The 21,630-nt window shown below is 46.1% G+C and overlaps 1 protein-coding gene and 1 pseudogene across 4 annotated transcripts in view; one reads left to right on the top strand and one right to left on the bottom strand.

The window, feature by feature from the left end:
• Positions 1-21,630, bottom strand: part of NOX4 (NADPH oxidase 4) — a 195,478-nt gene that overhangs the window by 138,430 nt on the left and 35,418 nt on the right. For all 4 annotated transcript variants that reach the window (XM_090030601.1, XM_090030598.1, XM_090030599.1 and 1 more), the window contains 4 exons: positions 20,853-20,933; positions 13,474-13,702; positions 1,586-1,750; positions 1,391-1,453 (listed from right to left, as the gene is read on the bottom strand). In XM_090030601.1, coding sequence (XP_089886727.1) covers positions 1,391-1,453; positions 1,586-1,750; positions 13,474-13,702; positions 20,853-20,933 — 538 coding nt within the window. The remainder of the gene's footprint in view (positions 1-1,390; positions 1,454-1,585; positions 1,751-13,473; positions 13,703-20,852; positions 20,934-21,630) is intronic.
• LOC149875344 (uncharacterized) lies at positions 3,500-4,691 on the top strand (annotated as a pseudogene).

Raw genomic sequence — 21,630 nt, 5'->3', positions numbered from 1 at the left:
TGAGCGGCACTTTAAATTCCCCAGTAATAATTCAGTGTAATAAATTGGTTCTCCCACCACTCTTTTCCCACCACTCCTAGGGGGTTCAACCCTCCTAGTTTTGGCCAACACCACCTCTAGCACCAGTACATACTTCAGTTGTGCACCCCTGGTGTAAAAGGTGGCAATCCTACCCACACCAGGTCAGACATCTGTCATATATATGCCTTATATACACAGCCCTTCTTCCAATATATGGCAAACATAGTCTATAAATATAAAATTCCCTGGAAAATTGAAGGTTGGGGTACTTATTAAAATTTTCATAAGTTAGGGGATACTTGCTACTTTAAAGGTTGAGAAACACTGGTCTAGTCAATCCCAAGAGAGAGATGTGCGATGTGTAAGAACACAACTAAAGATAGTTAATACTTTTGTGTGAGTTGGGTGATTAGTGATTGAGCGAGCTTTCCTTGTGAGAAGTGTTTGTGAGTACTGAGTTCGAGAGCTGTGGGAATTGTACGAGAAAAACTTTGGTTACAAAAGGGTTAAGGGAACCTATACATGAGCACGGAGGCTGTTCTAATGCACTGGAAACTCAGATTAATCGAGTCTGCTGGAGCATGGCTATTGCTGCACCCCAGCAGCCTCCTGCGTCTCATGTATCAGCATCCCCATGCTTAAAAATGGCAGCAGGGGTGCTTTATGTAAAGCTTGTCAAATGAGCTTTAGTTAAAGCGCCCTCACCGCCATTTCTAAGCACGGAGACTCTGATACATGAGAGGCAGTGGTGCTTTAATTACAGCAGCTCTCGGAGCCACTCCAATTACAGCACCCCCCCCCCACCCCCAGAGCATGTCTAAAAGTGTGGCTTGTCCATGAGAGTCTGTGCCTGCCAGTCTGAGTTTGTACATAAGTGCTGGAGTCAGTCATTATGGTGCAGTGCTCATTACTATATTCTTTACTTGTCCTTGGGTCTTATATATGTGTATATGTAAACATGAATATGCATCTCAGCAAGTTTCCTTGCCAAATTCCTCAGGTTTCAGGGAATCCCAAAGCAACTATTTCAAATAAAAGGGTTAATTCAGCCATATTCAACTTTAGGATAGCTTCTTTTGTATGAATGATCAAAACTGAATGAATTTTCAATTCGTAGTAGTATTTTCTATTCATGGAAAAGTGTTTCCCTAATCATTTTCTCAAGAGTGAACAAAGGTAAATACATAGAGATCATGCAGAGAGCATAAAAATCATGGTACTTCATATTCACAGGTGTCCACATAACTGAAACATAACCTCTTCTTTAAAGAATTTTCTCCGTGAAGAAGAGAGAACATGCACTCACCAGAAATAAATACAATGAGAAACTATGAAAAAGTATTAAATCAAAATAAAAATGATGTCTTACCATTGTGAGAGTAAATGGATGGTTCTCTAATGCTGACACTCTTGGACAATGCAGAATAATGTACTGAAATAAATCATCCGGAGAAAAATGAGTAACAGAAAAAAAAAAGATGTGTTCAAAACATTCTGTTATGGGTATTACTACTCAGACTCCAAAGTTGAAAGCTGTCATTTCTATAGACTTGAGGCACCTTACCTGACCCGGCCTTGCTTTAAAGTTGTTTTTCATCATTCGCAATTCAAGGACATTACACGGATGGCTTATCACAGAAGTTATCGTGACCGGTTTATTACTTCGGATGTAGCGATAGAGCCTTTCTGCACAATACAAGCACAAAGGTCCAGAAATCCACAGCCAGGTCTGAAGGACAACAACAACAAAGTTACTCAAGTGATTTCTTCATTTAAAAAGTAACAACTGATTGTAGGAACTAGTTCTGCCATTTGCACATTGAGTAACATCTGACTATACAAATAATCCCATGTTTCTCTATATGCAGAAATCCGTGTGCATAGCAATAGCTAAATCAATCTAACTGCCGCACTGCTGACAGGTACAAATGGATTTCAGACATAAGCTTAATCAAAACCAAAGATCACTTCACACTTAGGACCTCATTTGTAAATGTATTATTCCAATCTCACATGACTGGAACTCTACTGGGCTTCAACAGATTAACAAAGCAATGAATTATGCCCTACTGCTTCAAACAAACCAACCTCCAAAAGACTGCAAGACAAATTATCTTACCAACAAAAGCACTGCTACTCTTTTTCAGGGGGGTTGGTTGTAGGCGTGTTGGTCTAAGGACATAGGCAAACAAGGTTCTTTGGGTAAATGATATCTTTTATTAGACCAACTAAAATAGTTGGAAAAATTCTTTGCAAGCTTTCGTGTACAAACACCCTGCTTCAGGCACAAGCATTTCTAAGTCCATCAGCCACTTAATAATGTATTATTCCCTCAGTAGCATTTAACATGTGAAATTCTGTCCAGGTGGCCCCATGTGCATGAGAGCCCCTCCCCTACCTAGAGCTCTACAGTAGGGCTGTGCAAAATTTCACCAGGTGTTTTGTTTCAAAGCTGTTCTGATGCGTTTTGAGCTCGAAACAGCAAAATCAAAATGAAACAAAAGCCTTTGAAATGGCTTCAAAATGAAACAAGGACACTTAAAATATTTAGAAAGTTTTGAACATTTCGAGTTTCAGAGCTGAGCTTACTTGGCTTCAGCGCCGGTCCCAGCTGTCAGCAGCAGCCTCCTCTCATCTGGTGCAAATCTGCCGGATGACAGGAAGCTGGTTCTGCCACCTGGGGCTAGTGGCAGCACCAGTCTTCCCGGTGCTGCGTGCAGACTGCACCCAGCCTCCCGTCATCTGATAGGCAAATTGTGGGGCCGCAGCCCTGGGAGGAGTCTGGCACAGACCTGCAGCCCTCCCAGGTTGTGGGTGGGCCCCTGATCTGCCTGCTGGATGACAGGAGGCTGCTGCTGCTGGCTGGGACTGGTGCTGGGTGCAGCCCGTGCTGAGCACCGGGAAGATTGGCCCTGGCAATGGCCCCAGCCAGAAGCAACAGCATCCTGTCATCCAGCATGCAGATCTGGGGGCCTGTACCCCTGGGAGGAGTCTGGCATAGCCCCACAGCCTTCCCAGGGGTGCAGGCCCCTGGATCTGCAGGCCAGATGACAGGAAGCTGCCGCTTCCAGCAAGTGACAGCAGTTTTGCTTGACAACACCTTGTGGTGCAGTGTCCCAGAAATCCCTGCACCTATCTCTTTGAAACTTGGCAGGCATCATGCCCTAAGATGGGGCTACCATCCCTGCAAGTTTCATAAATCAGGCAAGAAATGACAAGGGTTTAGGCATTTTCATTATTCCCCATTATAGCATATGGGAAAAACATCGAAACAGCGTCGAAACAACAAAACGGTTTCAACAAAATGAAATGGAACAGTGCTTTCAAAATTAAAACAACCCTCAAAACAAAACACTGTTCCATTGAAACCTCAAAATAGAAGTCAAAGCGGAACAGCGCTGTTTCACACAGCACTACTCTACAATACATTATTAACTCAGATCTCAAAGAGGCCATTATTTGATGCCTTGACAGATGTATGAAGAAATCACCTGGTAATACAAATAAAGCAGGAGCATCAAACTCATTTCCATTTGAGTAAAAAAGGCCAATATCATACTGGCCTGTATTAATAGGCGAGTCACTTGCAAATCAATAGAAACAATTCTTTATTTGGCCCCGGTGATACCTCACCTGGAGTACTGTGTCCATTTTTGGGTACTGTGCTTGAAGAAAACTGAAGGCTGTGGTGGAAGAGTAACCCCAGTTATCTTGGATCTCTTTTCCACTGGACACAGGTTTCTCCTCTGCCAAGATCCATGCGGTTGCTAATGCCCAATGGCCTCCTTACATAAAACAAGTCACGCGCAGGCTTCTCCAACTTGACCCAACATCTACCACAATAACCAATCACCAGTACCCAAATCTCTACAAAGCCCTTCAGTACTGGACTAGTGGCAACAGGGTCAGATGAAGTGATCACTGGGAGTCCCTAGTCACAGATCCACACATAGGTGACAGTCACAAGCTAATCACTTCATCCTTGGAATGGGACAAGAGGGTGAATCAGCAGCTGCAATCAAAATTAAGGAGTCCTTTTTACGATCCCCTTTGCTCACCCAACAGACTTTCCTCTACATAAAATGTTGTCAAGGATTTTTTGAGCAAGAATGTTAAGGGAGGTGGGACCATTCCCAAGTTAAACCAATTGTATTCCCACCTACCCGCTCTTTTTGAAGAGAAAAAACAGCACCTTCTTAATGACTCTGAGGGAAACTTCATTGCCATGATTGCCAGTGAAACAACCGACTTCCAAAATAGACCAGTTTTCAACATTTTATTTTGGATGCTCAAGGTATGTCCTCCTAGGCATGTTGATATTCCCATACCACAGTTGGTAAAAGCAGTATGCCTGGGGAAAGTATCAAGCCACCATTTCACAAGCCTTGATTTCTCATATGGTGGAATCCAGCATCCCACTTGAGTGAATAGTAGCACTTGTAACAGACAGTGTGTGCTACATGGCAAAGGCTTTTAATGATGTGCTTTGCAATCTGTGGTCAAACCGTGTGTACATTCATTGCTATGCACATATGGTTGTTCTGGCAGGAAATACTTGGCGAGATACCTTCAAGTGAGTGGATTGTTTTGTTGCTTTGATGAAGCCACTTTAAGTGAAAGCTCCAGCTCAATGTGCATGGTTCTTAAGGTATATGAAGGAACTGTGTTGATTCATCAACACAACCAGCTGACCAGCCCGGTGCTGGATGACTGGAAGATAGCTAACGTGGTCCCCATCTTCAAAAAAGGGAGGAGAGAGGACCCGGGCAACTATAGGCCCATCAGTCTTACCTCTATCCTTGGGAAACTCTTTGAGAAGATCCTCAAGGAGCACATCTGTGATGGGCTGGCTTCAGGGATGATGCTCGAGGGCAACCAGCACGGTTTCATTAGGGGCAAGTCATGTCAGACCAACCTGATTGCCTTTTATGATCAGGTCACAAAGGCAATGGATGCAGGTGTCGCCATGGATGTAGTCTTTCTGGATTTCAGCAAGGCCTTTGACACCGTCTCCCATCCCATCCTCATTAAAAAACTAGGCGACTGTGGCATTGATGCCTACACAGTCAGATGGATTGCAGATTGGCTCAAGGGTCATACTCAGAGGGTGGTGGTGGATGGGTCATACTCAACCTGGGGAGAAGTGGGCAGCGGAGTCCCTCAGGGCTCAGTCTTTGGGCCTGCGCTGTTCAATTTCTTCACCAGTGATTTGGACAATGGGGTGAAATGCAATCTGTTTAAATTCGCTGATGATACCAAAATTTGGGGTGAGGTGAGCACGCTAGTAGGGGGGGAAAGATTGCAGCAAGATCTGGATAGGTTACAGGGGTGGGCTAACATAAACAGGATGCATTTCAAAACTGGCAAGTGCAGTGTGCTGCACTTGGGCAGTAGAAACCAGCAGCACACTTAGAGAATGGGAAACTCCCTTCTTGAGAGCACGGAGGCAGAAAGGGATCTTGGAGTCATTACTGACTCCAAGATGAACATGGGCCAACAATGCGAGGTCACAGTTGGCAGGGCTAACCAGACCTTGTCATGCATCCACAGGTGTATCTCAAGTACAGCCAGGGAGGTGATCCTCCCCCTCTATGCAACACTGGTCAGGCCACAGCTGGAGTATTGTGTCCAGTTCTGTGCGCCCCACTTCAGGAGGGATGTGGACAATATTGAAAGGGTCCAGAGGAGGGCCACCCGCTTGATCCGGGGACAACAGGGCAGACCCTACATCGAAAGACTGTGGGACCTAAACCTGTTCAGCCTTCACAAGAGAAGGCTGAGGGGGGACCTGGTGACTGTCTGTAAACTCACTAGGGGGGGACCAGAAGGGTTTGGGGGAGACACTGTTTCCCCTAGTGCCACCTGGCACGACAAAGAACAATGGACACAAATTATTGGAGAGTAGGTTTAGATTAGACATCCGCAAGAACTACTTCACAGTCAGGGCAGTGTGACAGGAGTCTCATTTTTGGAGTCTCGCCGCGCGTGCAACTCCGGACTCCTGCAATGGGTCCACCACCTGCCTATTCTCTCCTGCCACGACTTGATCTTGTTTATAAGTAACGAATGATGAAACTTAGCGGGAAGCTGCCCATTTGTACGCGCCCCAATGGCAGGGGGCGCTGTCTGCGGCTCCTGTACCTCCCCTGCACCGCAGCCCCAGCCTCGCCAATGGTGCTGGAATACTCTCACTAGGGCCATGGTACTAGGTCCCAGTCCTCTGTGTGTTCTCAGGGCTCCTCGGCATCCCTTCTCACTCCCAGGGTCTCTCACTGCCCCCGCACTCAGCCCCTTCTGGGCCTTGCCCTCTCCGGGGCCCACGCCGCGCCCCCCCCGCGGCCGTTGCCCTCCCTCAGGGCCTATACCGCGCTCCTCGTGCTTGGGGCTCAGGTGGCCGCAGCCGTGCCTGACCCTTTGATCCGTCTCTGGGTCCCTTGCCCCACTAGGCAGACATCGCCCTCCCAGGCTGGGGTCCGCAACCCTGCACCCCATGCCTCTCTGGCACAACACCGTGCCTCGCCAGCGCAAACAGTAGTGCCCCGCCAGCACTGTGCTCCTACTGGGCACCGGGAACCCCCAAGCTGCTGGGGAGCCCCCCCGCCGAGGTCTCCTCACTCCCCTACAGCCTCACCCGGTCCTCCGAGTGTAACTGTAACCGAAACGCAAGCCACCTGGCTTCAACATAAACACAGAGCCTCCTGCTCATAACAAACTCCAAGCCCTTCTAAGGCTGGCAACCATACCTCCCTTTAGGGTGTTCTCGTCCCCAGCATCATTGCAGCCAGTCTGCAAGGTAAGGCTGCAACCCCCAACCCAGGCTGCTCAGCTCTGCCACAGAGCTCCTGATCCTGTGGCAGTCAGAAGGGTACTGCCACTGGGCCCAGGCCAGAGCTGTTATAAAGGGCCCGGCCCTGCCCCCTTCCGGTCACCTGACCTCTGGTTGCTGCGGCAACCCGCACCTGAGCTGCCTTTCGTGATTGGCAGCTCCTTAACTTCCTATCAGTCACAGGTCATCTCCCTGATCCTGTGACAGGCGGTTAGGAGCTGGAACCAACTTCCAAGGGAAGTGGTGCTGGCTCCTACCCTGGGGGTCTTTAAGAGGAGGCTTGATGTCTACCTGGCTGGAATCATTTGAGTCCAGTTTTTTTCTCCTGCCCAGGCAGGGGGTCGGACTCAAAGATCTACAAGGTCCCTTCCGACCCGACTTCTATGATTCTATGATTCTATGAATCAGTTGTGAAGAGGTGGAATACATGGTTCAATTGTGTAAAGTACCATGCACAATACTACCAGATCTACCATGGGTTTGTGGAGCAGGAATGAATGGAATATAGGGATACATCTGTTCTGCGGGAACTATCCAGCCTGTTAGCAGTAAAAGACCTGCACTCTGACCTGAAGTACGTCACAGAGATATGTGGATGCTTGGTGACAGCACTGGATGTGTTACAGTCCCAAAAATGCCAAATACACAAAGTGTACAACACTGTCCTGGATTTAATTTCATGGCCAGAGCATCTTGCATCATCAACTTATGCAAAAGGGTCCACAGCTGCTCAAGTACTGCTGTGCTGCTCAAGTAGATGGTCCCTGGTTGTTACTAACAAGATTTTCAGACAACATGAAGAAACAACACAACATGGCATCACCCCTGCTCAAAACAATGGCACTTCCTTGACTACTTCCTTGAAAGAGCACACAATCTAAATGATGTTCATATCACACATGCTATGAGAGAAGCTGATGACTGCTGGACTGATCATCACTTAGTGAGATAAGTCATGTCAATTAGGATATGATGAAATTTTGAAAGCAACCCAAATCAGTCCAAAGACAGTACAACATCAAATGCCTTCAAACTCCTAAGTATCGTGAAACCCTCCAAACATACCTCAGCAAGAAACTCTCCAATCTTAGGACTGAACATGATAACAGCTGTATTGAGGAAGACTGGCAAGCTCTAAAGGAGTCCACTCATGAAGTTTGCACAGAATCAATCGGCTTTATTACCCAACGCCATCAGAACCGGTTTGACAAAAACAATGCTGAGATCAAAGTCCTTTTCAATAGGAAGAGAAAAGCTTAGAGGAAGATTCAATAAATCAGAAACAAATAGTGGAAAGAGAAGGTGAAAGGAATCCAGCTATTTGTTGAAAGCAATGAGGACTCAAGGTAGAGATGATATCTTTGATTAGACCAACTAAATTTTGCAAAAAAAATTATTTAATTGCAAGCTTTCGGGTACAAACACCCTTCATCAGGCATATGAGAAAAGACTGTAAAACCTGGATACCTAACTATTAGCTGACAATCATGACACGCAGACCTTCTTCAGCGCACTCAAGGCTATCTATGTACAGACCAAGCCCTTCTAGACTCACCCCATCTGAAGCCAGCAGTACACTCCTCAAAGACAAGTCCTTCCAAAACCACTGGAAGGAGCACCACCAAAACCTCCTGAACTGAGAATCGACTGATGAAACCATCCTGCAGCATCCAGTAAGGCAACACTTGCCAGTCCACCGACCTCTGTGGAAGTCCACCAGGCAATAAGACAGATGAAAAACAACAAAGCATCTGGCTCTGACAGCACTCAAGTTGAGGTCTTCAGCGCTGGTGGGGGAATGACTAACAAGTTCCACACACTGTTTTATGACCTTTACTCAATTTAACCAAAGCCTTTAAGCTGTGAGGCTTTATGGAACATCTTATCAGTTTGGCAGACCAGAAAAATTTCTCACTATCCTAAGACTCCTCCATGACCACATGACTGCCTCGATCCTATGCAGTGGCTCTGCTACAGAGTCCTTTGCCATGAGAACCAGCGTCAAGCAGGGCTGCGTGATCACACTAATTCTTTTTTCTATCTTTGTTGCGGTCAAGATGCTCATCTGTAACCATCTGCCACATGGCAATGGCATTGAGTACAGGATGGAAAGGAAACTGTTCAATCGCTACCGCCCCCATGCCAAAACTAAAGTTACCTCAGCCTGGTTGTGAAACTTAAGTATGTCAATGATTGTGCTGTCAGTCCACATACTGATGAGGACCTACAAACAGCCCTTAACTCAGAAGCAGGCAATTATTTTGGGCGGAGAGCCGCTTATGCAGTTTTGGCAAGCTGTCGAGGGCCACATGGGTAGCCCCGGCCCGTGACAGGTACCCCACCCCCTGGTCACTACCTTGGGACCAATGTCCAAATGTCTTGGGGCCACCACTGGTGGGGCCCAGAGTGGGGTGCAGGGTGGCAGAGGTCTGTAGAGCTGAGCTGGGCTGCACCAGCAGGGAGAGGGGGGAGCTGGCCTGGCTCCACAGAGTCCCTGCCAGCTGGCACCCTCTACCCCTGCTGCCCTGCTCTGGGCCCTGCTGGCACTGGCCCTGGGACACTGGTGCAGGCACTGTGCTCCCGTGCCCACTCACTCCCAGTGCCCCCCAGCTCCGCGCTACAAGCAGGGGGCAACGCACAGCCCTGACCCCCTGCTGGCTGGCAGGGAAGGAGCTGGTGTAGAGCATGAGGAAAAGCAGCCCCTCGCCTGCCCTGCGGCCACTGCTTCCTGCTGCAGCTGCTCGCAGCCTGCACAGGGCTGTCCTGAGCAGGCACAGGCAGACCAGATGGGCTGCGAGTGGCTGCAGTGCAGGGTGCCAGCCACAGGGTGGGCGAGGGGCTGCTTTTCCCCCACACTCAGCACCAGCTTGTAACCCACCCCCGCTGCCAGCCTGAGCCACGCGCCAGCTCCGGGTTTGCCCACTGAGGCTGTGCTGTGGCAGCAGCAGCTGTGGCTCCCCCTGTTTGCTGCGCCAGGCAGTGTTTGCTGTTGCTGCCCACCCGGAGCTCATGCACTAGGCAGCACAGAGGCGGTGGTGGCAGCCTCACCACAGCCTACCGTGGCGCGAGCTCTTGGCAGGCAGCAGCAACAAATGCTGTCCAGCGCATCAAGCAGGGGCTGTAGCTGTTGGCTCCATGGCGCAGCCCCAGTGGGTGAGTCTGGAGCCAGCACAGGTGCTGAGTGCAGGGGAAAAGCGGCCCCTCGCCCGCCCCATGGCCAGCACCCCAAACTGCAGCTGCTCACAGCCCATGTGGGGCTGCCTGTGCATACTCAGGACAGACCCGTGCGGGCTGAGAGTGGCTGCAGCAGGGAGCACTGGCTATGGGACAGGTAAGGTGCCACTTTTCCCAGTGCTCCACACCACCTCCTTCCCTCCCCTTCCCCCCACCCCTTACCTGCTGGGGCTTCTGGCTAGGGGGGCGGGGCCAGGTGAGCCCTGCTGTTGCAGGAGGCCACTGAGGATCCCCCTGGGTCCTACTGCCCCTTGTTCCTGTCATTCATTTTTTTTACAGGAACCAAGCATAGATAAATTTTAATTTAAAAAGAATTTTAAGGGCCCCGTGGGCCGGACAGAATGACCTCATGGACCGCATCCAGCCCACGGGCCATATTTTCCCCGCCCCTGCCTTCACTGCTTCTCTCAAGCGTACCAGTGCCTGGGATTGACCCTTAGCATTGGAAAAACAAAGGTATTTCATTAGCTGCCCTGGATCAACCAACCCCCACCCCCCCCATACACACACAAAGAGCCTCATTTTGACAGACAGGAGCTGGAAAATGTTGAACACTCTACATACCTTGACAGCTTTCTCTCAAAGAAGGCCAACATCAATGAGGAGATCCAGTAAAGGATCCAATATGTCAGCTCTGTCTTCGGAAGATTGAATCTTTGTGTGTTCAACAATCATTACATCAGGACTCAAACAAAGGTCCTACTATATAAGGCTGTGGAAATTAGAGGTGTACTGACATATCTGTGGCATATTGGATCGGAACGAATAAAAGGAATATTGACATTATCAGCAATTAGCTTTTTATGGCCAGTGTAGCTGATAATGTCACTGATAAATGCCAAGTGCATGCATATAGCCACAGCATGTACATGGCCAGGAATACAACTGGGCAGCTTGGACAGCTGGTATGTCTGTGGGGTGAAAGGGGTATGGGGGTGTGACTGAGGCACCCATAGTGAAGGGGGGAGTGAGGCTGAGGCACAGGCAGGGGCAGGTGCTGCCCAGTCAGGGTAGGGTGTGGCCAGGTGCAGGACAGAGCTCTGGTGGCTTGTCCAGGAGGTGCAGGGGGGCAGGGAGGGGGGGAAGCTCCCCACCACTGTGCGCACCCCCAGAGGAGTCATGGGGGGCATGAGCTCCCTGGATTTGTGCACAGGGCAAGGGCAGGCTGTCAGCTGCAGACTCGGGGCCAGAGGCTGCACTGGCCACTTTCCAATGGGGGAGCTGGGCCGGGGCTGCGCTTGAGGCAAGTGGAGGTAGGGCAGGATGGGCAACAGCAGCACTGGGAGGGGGGCTACCGGGTGGGCTCCAGACACCCCAAAATTTCCCCTAGCCCCCTTCCCAGTGCCGCTGCTGCCCACCCCAAGCGCAGCCCTGGCCCAGCCCTAGCAACATAGAGCTGCACTGTGCCTCCCATGCCCTTCACAGTGGTCCCCTGTACTGCAGGACCTGCTGCTCTGCTATGTCAGTGGAGAGAGAGGCTGGGAATCTGCAGTGAGGGACATGCAGACATAGTAGAGCAGTGAGTGCAATCAGGGGCGGGGAAGGGAGTGAAAATACTTCCAGCCCATTGCCAGGGTCAGGTCACAAACTCTTGCCTGGGCTGGCTAAACTCTAGGTTAGACACACACTTGACTGGAGTGGTTTAGTCAGGGATGATTCTGTGCTGAACAGGGCGTTTGTTCCAAGGTCCCTTCCAAGCCTACTCGTCCATGATTCTATGATCAACTCAGCAATTGAAAAACCTGAATAAATTAACCAAGCATACACCCTCTCAGGCACATGGCCCCAATGAATCACTTTACCACCTGACTTCTGTGGCGAATGTTTTTATTAGCCTAAAGGCTATCCTTGGCCTGCAAAATCAAGGCAGTGACTATCATATGGGATTAAATACTCTGTTAAAATACTGAAGATGTGATCACTGTAAGATGTTTCTCAATGCCACTGCTTCTTCTAGCACATTCTTAGGCTCCATCTTTTCTTACTGTCTTCTAGCTGTCAGGTCCCATCACACCACTGCCGCTAAAATCGCCTTTCCCAGACCATCCTTCTGACCACACCACTTCTCTCTTTGCATCCAACCTCTGGTTGCTGTTCTCTGCTAGAGCAAATTCAAGCTTGAAGGTGAATGCAGTAAGATTCTTTATAAGTCCATACCCCCACTTATTCAGTTTGGCAGGTACCATATCAGTTTTACAATTCAGCCAACAATGGCACTCTCAGTTGCTTGTACATCTGCTTATACACTGTAGACAGGTGACCTGCGCTGAAGGGATGTTTCCTTCCTTACATGTAACACCCAATCCTCTTCTCCTTCAAACCCATGTAAGACCTACAGGACTTGCCAGCTAACAAAGCCTAGGCAGATGGCCACTATGAACTGTTTTTAATCCCTTACAATATTTTCCTATTGTCTGTTGCATCTCCTCATTACATTTTGCCACCAATTATGCCCTGATCCAGCACAGAACTCTGTGCAAGTGAAACCTTGAACACACATGACCCCTTTGATTTCAAATAGGACCCCACATACAAGGAGTTTGTTGCAAGATAATGGTCTCAGTCTATAACAGCAGTCAGCAGCATTTCCCCATGGTGGGCCAGTATGATCCAAGACAGATCCGAGGACCTGGGCACCACTGCCTCTCTCTGCCACATAGCTGTGTGCAGGATAGGTAAGCTCCCTGCCACTCAGCAATGGTGCAGCCCTACATGAGCAAAGATCTCACTGTACCAGAAACCACTGAAGCCCCAGCTCTGTGGGCCAGATGCAATTGTTTCACGGGCCAAATCCAGGCACTGAGCTGAAAGTTACTAACCCCTGGTCTATGACACCCTCCATTGTTAAGCTTTGCATGGTGTCTAAGGGAATGAATCCCAGTTGCTGACACGACTAAATCAAGAACAATTGCATGTAAGATGCATAAAAAGATTCCTGTCTCTCTGGTTATATCTTTAAGGCATGTCTTAAAAGAATAAAATGGAGTTTAATTATTTCAACTAAGCCGAAGTCTCAAAATGCTTGTAAAAAAGCTCCTACAAATCTATATCAGTAAATAATTAATAAACCTGTGCTAAAATTCTGTATGACAATTGGGAGCAACTTGTCTAACAGTGCCAGCAGATGCCTGGAGACATGGCAAAAATGAAGTTTTTCAGTTAATTTCTCAGCTCCTGTAATTTTTCCATGTATGCTGCACACCATGCTAGAGTGTGGTCCAAGGTTTCAACACAGACTGTTTTTTCCCCACCAAACTACAAATGTCTGAAAAGCTTTTAATAATATTTTCCATTATTAAACCATCTGGTCTGGAAAAGCAACAATTAGTGGTTATAGCTGACTGAAAGTCTTGGCATTGCTTGTAATACCTGAAATGTCGGATCATACAGACCTCTGGGAAGTGTGACTGGAACTTGGGTTCCTCGGTACAAATTCTCTCAAACTTCATTTGTACGAATGAGGCTCTCTCCGCTAAACCTTCTGGGAAAGGCTGAGTAGCATACTCAGGAAAAGACTCTTCAAAAACTTTTGGCTCTGGAATAGTCTCTTGGAGTGTTTTGTTGGGGTTAAAGCATCCAGGAGGGTGTTGCTGTATGTTAATCTGGTACTTCAGCACTCCTCTGCAAGAAAAGAGAAAAGACACTACAGCAGTGATCAAATTTAACAATTTTTTTTCTCTTTAAATTGCAGAAGACTTTATAAGCAATATCAAGGCTGATCTTACACAAGCATTTTTATTTAGTTTTACTTCCAGGAGTTTGACTTAAGACTGAAGCTTTTCAACAATAGATCCTTTTGTCACTGGAAGGAAGATTTAAGTTTTCCAGCTCACTTGGCACTTCCCCATTGAACAGCCTAAAGCTTGATATAGCTTGAGGGTAGGAGAAATTGTGGGAGCCTTGTAATTATTTAATTCCTCTTCATTTCCAATTCAATCAGATCAAGGCTATTTTCAGTCCTACTCCCTGCATCACACAAGCCCCCTTTACAAGACAATCTTTAACAACAGCAGCCAAAGAATACTGCCAAGTTATAAACTGCAGCAAAAGCTCCCATCACTCAATCTTTCTCATGTTTTTACATGGCGGTCCTGTACATGAGAAATATCATGCTTTTGAATACCTTCCTTTCAGAAGAGAATATAAACTTCTTCCATCAAAGTCAGAGATCCAAATTACAAATTATTCTTTAGGACCTGACTTTGTTTATTACAATAGAATTGCATTTCTATTAAAATGAAGGCACACGCTTCTGAAGCCACAGCTAGAAATTAGAAAGAAAAAAAACCCCTAAATGATCAGTAAAACCTTTCAAAATGTGCACGAACCATTGGGAAAATGAATCGGTTCAGCTAATAATGAAACTCCTCGTTTATCTGCAGCCCTCTTTACCTCTCAAAAATTCTGGGTTCAAATTATGACAATTATAACAAATTCACAAACTGGAATGCTAGAAACAGAAAGGGCCACGTAATTTCTTCTAAGAGGCACAGCTTTGTCAGGGAGGAAAGGAGGTACGCTGCCTGTGTTGCAATCTTTGGTGAGATGTGTCAGTTTATTGCATTATGCCTCCTGAGTGCTGGGGGGGGGCAATGTTGCAATGGATGCTCTCAGCTCCCCCCTTCAAACAAGTAACCAAAGCTCTACCCACACCAGCCCCGCCAGCTGTTCCAGAGTCCCCACCTAAACTGCTCTCCAAGGCACATTGCCAGCATGATCTAAGGCAGTATTGCTCAACCCATGGGCCATGACCCAAAAGTGGGACACAAGAATATATGAAAGGGTTGCAAACAAACTTTTAAAAACGGATCAACACACTTTAAAAATGGATTTTCCTTTAAAAGAGAAAATTGTGGGAAACTACAGGTTTCCCCTTGCAGGTTGGCAGAGTTCCAGCCTTCAAGGGGCTGCTTGGGGCTGGTGGGAGCAAGAAGAAGGCAGTCAGGAAGGGGGCACCAGGTGCATTTGCGCATGCCCACATGAACATTGCACATGGCAGCCACGTAACTCCTGCAGCTCCCTGCAGGTAAATCTATAAGGTGATGCAGCAGAGGAAAAGGGGGGCACATATGATGTGTCAAGAGGGAAGGGGGCACACGCAACAGTGCCTGCCACCTCACCTCCTCTCCAGGGTACAGCTGTGGCTTGAGGGAAGCAGTAGCAGTGTGGCAGGGCACTGTTGGGCACCATTTTGAGACACTACATAAACAGAGCAGATTACTGCTGGTAGGCCAGGCAGAAACACTGCCTGGCTGAGCTGCTGTATGAGAGGATCTATAGGTAGGAGCAGGAGGCTCTTGGTCCTGGGCATGACCTAAAACTTAACCCTGCCAGGAGTGGGTGGCCTGGTGGGTCTCCCAGTAGCACAGGAGCCTCCAGGAAAATACCAGACCAGTTACCACCCCAGTGGAAGGCAGGTTGGGGCACATCAATAATCCCTAGCCCCCACATCACTGTGGGTAGAAATTAGGGCCAGCCATGGCTACAGCCACCTAAGCCTCCACTGGGGAGGGAAGCCCCATAGCCCCAGTAAGGGGGTGGAAGATATGGAGCCCCAGTAAGTGTAGGCCCCCAGTGAAGGGGTAGGGATGTGAAGCCCCAGTGAAGGGGAAACCAAAGGGCTGTGTGTGTGTGTGAGTTTGTATAGAGTTGCCCTGGGAGGGGCAGGGCAAGCTTGGCCCCAGTCAAGTGATTGGCTGGCCACTACCCCAGTGAGGGTTACGGGAGAGGCCCCAAAGACAGTACATCTGCCACCCAAGGTGTGCACTAGATAAAACCTAAGGCCAAAGGGGCCCACTACAAGAGGGAGCAAGGTGGTATAAGTTGTCAATGCATGAAAGAGACCCTGTGAGAGGGGGTGGAGAGTGAGAGGCCCTAGTGAGAGGAGGGCAGTATGAATGCATGTGTCTGAGACCTGACAATGAGGGCTAAGCTTAGGCCAGAAGCACTGTGTCACCTGAATGCCATCTGCGAGGCTTGGGCTGCGGTGTAGGGGAGGAACAGAGCCACAGATAGCGCCCCCTGGCATTGGGGCAAGAATGCGCAGCCTCCCGCCTCATTAGAACCAATTAAGAAACGACAAAGCATGGCAGATGAGTGAGGCAGGCAGCTGGCCCAGAAACAGGTGGGTGGGCCAATGGCAGACCAGCCCCAGGAAGGCCCCCTGTTACAGGCAGCAGCCGGGCCATGTTGGCAGAGTAGAGCTGCAGCCTGGTGGATGCACAAACAACTGGAAGCAAGAGAAGGTGAGAGCAGCATGGCTCCCCTCCTCCGATGCAACCCCTGCCCCATCCGCTATTTCTTGCACCTGCCCCACACACTCAACCCCTGTCTCACACACTGTGGGGGCTAGGGATCCGGCGTGGAGGAGCAGAGGGTCAGGGGTGAGGAGCACCAGCAGGAGTGGAGGGCTGTTTTCTATTTAAACTCTTTATTGGGTCCAGACTGGCCTTCGATGTTTACAAATGGATCCTGATACAAAAAAGGTTGAAAAACAATGGTCTAAGGGATAGCAGAGAAGTTTTAAGACTTGATAGACCATAATTCAATTGACTCAGGGTGAATTTAGACATCTCAAAGAAACTGAAGCACCTAATTCCCCCATTGACTTCCATGGCAATCAGGTGCCTAAATTACTTTTGAAGCTTTGGATCTTAGTCTGCCTCAGTTCCCCATCTGTAAAATGGTGATAAGAGCATTGCACTCTCTCACAATACCTTGTAATAAATACATCAATCACTATAAGAAGCTCAGATACTATACAAATAGAAGCCGTTTAAGTAGACAGACCAGAGCACAAGGATTGACAACCATCAAAGAGTTGACGGCCAAATGATGGCTCTTTCCTGTGTCAAACATCATAGTGATGGGGTAAACCTATATATGGAATGGGATCTAAGCATCCTTGACTTAATCAAACAAAGCAGATGCCAAGTGTCACAGGGAGAACCAGGACAAGAATTTAAAATTTAATTTTAAAATTAAAATTTGAAAATAATTCACTGCAAGCTGTCATGCACAGGCCTCTTGTGGTTCCACTTCACCTCGCAATTCATGAATGAATCTGCTATTTAATAAAAAGCAATCTGCTCACTCATAATAGGCTCATGGTAGAAATTGTAACTAGATACATACTAACAAAATAAAAGGTGGAAAACCCAAAGAACACCATTTGGCTACTCATTAAGATTTCAGGATCAAAAGAAGATAATTTTATGACATTGTCAATGGTCCATATGGCAATTTATCCAATTTGGGATATCTACAAATTAAATAATATTTATGTATTACTGATTAATCAAAAACTACTGGACCTGGTTAGAAAGTGCCATTTCCATCTTGGCATCTTCAGTGATATGCTATGAATTCAAAAGTTTTAAACTGAACCTCAATCTTATATCATTAATTTCCAAATCTTCCATTTATTCAGTATTACTCTTTCCTGACAGCACAACATACTTAGTTATGAAATAGACTCCTAAAGCTGGAAGTCCCATTTTTTCATTAAATAAAATTAGCAAAAAACTGGAAAGATAGCAGATATACTAAGAGAAGATCTGCAAGGAAATGGAATATATCTTCCTAAAAAAGATCAAATTTCCTTTGTCTAATCATTAACTTCTATTATTTTAATGTGAATCCACAGGAAGCACAGAAAACTAATATTTTTCTATCTTGTTCTCAATATTTATTTAGTATTTTATTTCATCATCCTCACCAGACCAGAAATCGCTGAAGATATGCCTATTTATACAGGCTATTATCATTATTATTTTTTTATAGTAACAACTAATACCTCAAAATATTATAACTCTATTCTTCTAAACTCTGGAGAAACACATAATAAAAGAAGATCCTCACAGTAAATAACTTAATGTTAAATCTGGGCAAAATGTATGTGTTTATCAAAAGATGGATTTTTTTTTAAAAACCAGAAGTTTTTGTAAAGAAAAAGTTGAAATTACTGATTTGTACTGACAATTATCTGATTTTTAACTTTTCAAAATTTTTACAACCATTTCAGAAATAGTTTTCATCTTACATCAGCCATTAAAATAAAATATTTCAGTGTTTACAAAAAACAAAACTTCATATTGCCAGCACTATTCAACAATAAGGCATCTGTCATGAATGTCCCATGCCAAAAAAAAAATCACTGCATGAGTTTAATCCTTATTAATTAGTATTTAGCCCCACTCAAGCCAACAACTGTAATGGCAACTGATTTAATTTTGTGTCTATGATGATTATCCTCTCCTCCTTTTCCTGCTAACCTCGGATGGTTTTTCTTTCATGTTCCTGGTTCCGATCAAGACCAATGTGTAGACAAAATCGTCAGACTTGTTCACCCTTCAGAAGTCATATAAGCCTTTGTCTAGAGATAGCAGGGACAAGGGTTTAATACTCAGATGGTATAAATCAAAATAGCTCCTTTGACTTCTCTGGAACAATTTACTGGAGCTGAGGAACTGGCTCCAAATGTTTTGGTAATCCTTACATTTGCCCTGGAAGCATCCAGTTTGTGTTTGCTACTGACTTTATTCTATTGTTGGCTTAACAATAGACAAACTAATGTAGATGAGCACAAAATACTGAGTCACCACAATCTTCCCCATCATTCCAGTGATGGAAAGAAACTTGGTCTCTGTAAGCAGCCATTTACCCACAAATCCCAGAAACCTCTCCCTAGATACCTTGCAACTCAGGTCCTTTGAAGTCTGGCTGATGGCCTTTCTCCAGCTGCCACTACCTTAGGTGCAATCGTTAAACAGAGGTACTCAAATATGGGGAGACAAGAAAGGAACGTGATCCCTGGAAGTTCACCCTCCCGTACCACTGCCACCCGTATCATTCAAATCTCACACTCAAACCCATAATGGTACTTGGATGGTTAACAAAACTACAACACGACCTGAAAAGAAGTTGGCCATCGTGGGTAAAAATATCAGAGCAAATCCCTTCTCTTTACAAAGTACAATGAGAACAAGGACTGGTCCCTGCAACTAAATGGCAAAGCTCCCACAAGACTTCAACAAGAGCAGAACGGAAGCAGTCACTTTAGGTATCAGCTAAAATCTGCCCACATGTTTTTTAAATGAAATTCAGCTTTTTACTAAGAACATGGAAAAGGTGGCAAGCCCTGCTGCTGGGCTGTTTCCATCTGCTGCCTCCTGTCTTACATACATTCAGACTGTAAACTTTGGGGTTTTTTGGCCTGGCCTATGATGAGGTCTCAAAGGTGCAATGACGGTACTAGCAATAATAATAACCATAAATTAAAAATATAAGTATCTTTCAAAATATTGAGCCTACACATCACACAAGGAACACCTTGCTACTATAACTGATAAAACACAAGGAAACTCATTTCCTTAGGGTTTTTCTTTTTCAATTACTTTCACTCATAGTAATTGTCACCAGTTCCCCCATTTAGTCTGCAACAGGAGAACTCTGCCAAGGGGACTGGCCACCTTACATTCAGTACAAAACGTAACCTTGGCTTGCCGATTTCTCCTGTTAGATCTTTCATATGGCAAAGGGAGATGTTGGGCAAGAGCCTTAACAAAATGGAACATGTTCTAGCAAAAAATACAGAAGCTGTTAAGAATGACAGGACCTTTCATTGCTCTGAACTCTTTTTTTATTTCATTTGACTGAGTGCTCTATTGAAACACTTACCTGTTATTCTTACATCAGTCTAGTAAGATCCAGTGGCTGCTCATAATTCAGCATCAGACAGTATAACACAGTGGGCACATCAACATGAGACGGCAGGCACAAGCCATGATGCTGATGCTACTGCACCATAGCAAAAAGCTGCTGCGCCGTAGCGTTGGCATCATGGCTCATTGCTGTGGTGCAGTAGGGTCGGAAACGACCCATGCACCTCCGGGACTGCACAATGATGGCTGTTACTGCTAAAGCAAGTGCTAAATGACTGAATTATGAATAACTGAATTATGAATAACTTTTGGATCTTACTAGACTGACATAAGAATAACAAGTAAGTGATCAGTACTTGCTAAAGCAGGTACTAAATGACTGTGGAGTAAAAGTGCGCAGTTGAGGGCATGTGTAGACATCCCCAGTATTTACAGAGACATCCCTGCACTCCCAGATTCATAGATACTTGCTGGAATGTGAAAATGACCCTTGCTGAAGTACACTTCTCCCTCCCTATACCCAATTTTGGTCTCAGACATAGGCCTTATCTATGATAAAAATGGGTGCAGCTGCTCTGACTTGTAGGGGGGTTGTGCCCATGAGTATCAGCAAAGAATCTGGCAAAAGAGTTATATTGGTGAGACACTCTACAACCTTGCACCATGTGTGGTCTTCCGCACCTGTACAATTCATGTTTAAAATGGCTGATGAGAGAAAAATAACTGTTGACCATAGCCTTGAAGATTAGTCTCTCTCAACAATAAGCAGAACTGCAGACAAGAAGTAGAGACAAAGGAAGGGAGAACAACCTTACTTCACACTCCCAAAGGCCAAATGCAGGGACTGAATTAGACAAGATTTTAGTTACCAATGGATGGAGACTGGGCTTAGGTTCAGCTTTTACTTGTGAAAATCCTGAAAACCCTATTTGGTTCTCATTTGTTCTACCATGCAATGCTCCAACCACAACATAAGCTTCATTTGAACGACTGATCACAATAGAAAGTCATCAACATGGCAGTCCTCTCCACTGCCCACCCTAAGATCCTTGTAAGCAGTGCCCGCTTGCCTGTGCTTAAAGAAAAGGTGGTTTTATTTGGTTACTTACCCAGAAACATGTATTATCAGCAGCAAATAGAAGACAAAGAAAAGGTTGTGGGTATACCAAAAAATATCATAGTTTGAAGTCCTAGAAAAGAAAAAAAATAGTGGTTCAATCCTGTTCTGACATGATATACTCAGGCAGAGTTGACACTAGCTAGCGGGAAAGGAGGAGGAGATGGATGAGCTCTTCATGAACTAGGGCAGAGAGACTGGAGGCAAGAGACCACAATAAAAACATGGGCAGTAACTAGCACATGGCCTCCTGTCTTGGAAAGACAGGTTGTTGGCTGCCTGGCTCATTAAATGATTGTGAGGAAATTTAAAAGTACTCTTGATTTCCAAGAACATGTCTGCAACTTCAATTTTTTTCCAAAGTTTTCCATCTTTTATTTAAAAGCACTACTGTTATTTTCTAAATGATACTGGCCCTATACTGGAGAAAATAGATTTTGCTTTTGGCAAAACCTTGCAGAGCTGCAACAATACTAAGTGACCAGGTAGGTTTTTCCCCTCATTTATGAAATGAGCTATACTTTGAAAGCAAAGCCTTTCACCCAGCTAACATTCTGCACAATTATGTCTGAGATTTCATCTTGAAACAAGTGATGGTGCAGTATAATCCTATTGCAATTCAGCACTTTAGCTCCCAACTACATGCTAAGGTCCTAATTCAAGAAAAGCATCTGTGTCAGGAAAAGTGATTAAGTACATGTTTAAATGATTTCCTGAATCAGGGTCTAATAATAGTAATACCTAGTTAAGGGCACTATTTCTGCCAGGTC

This window comes from Crocodylus siamensis, chromosome 1 (genome assembly GCF_052110815.1).
Source record: "Crocodylus siamensis isolate JL-2025a chromosome 1, ASM5211081v1, whole genome shotgun sequence".
In the NCBI taxonomy this organism is placed as follows: Eukaryota; Metazoa; Chordata; order Crocodylia; family Crocodylidae; genus Crocodylus; species Crocodylus siamensis.
Note: the sequence above shows the minus strand (reverse complement) of the source record. Positions and strands in the feature narration are given on the sequence as shown.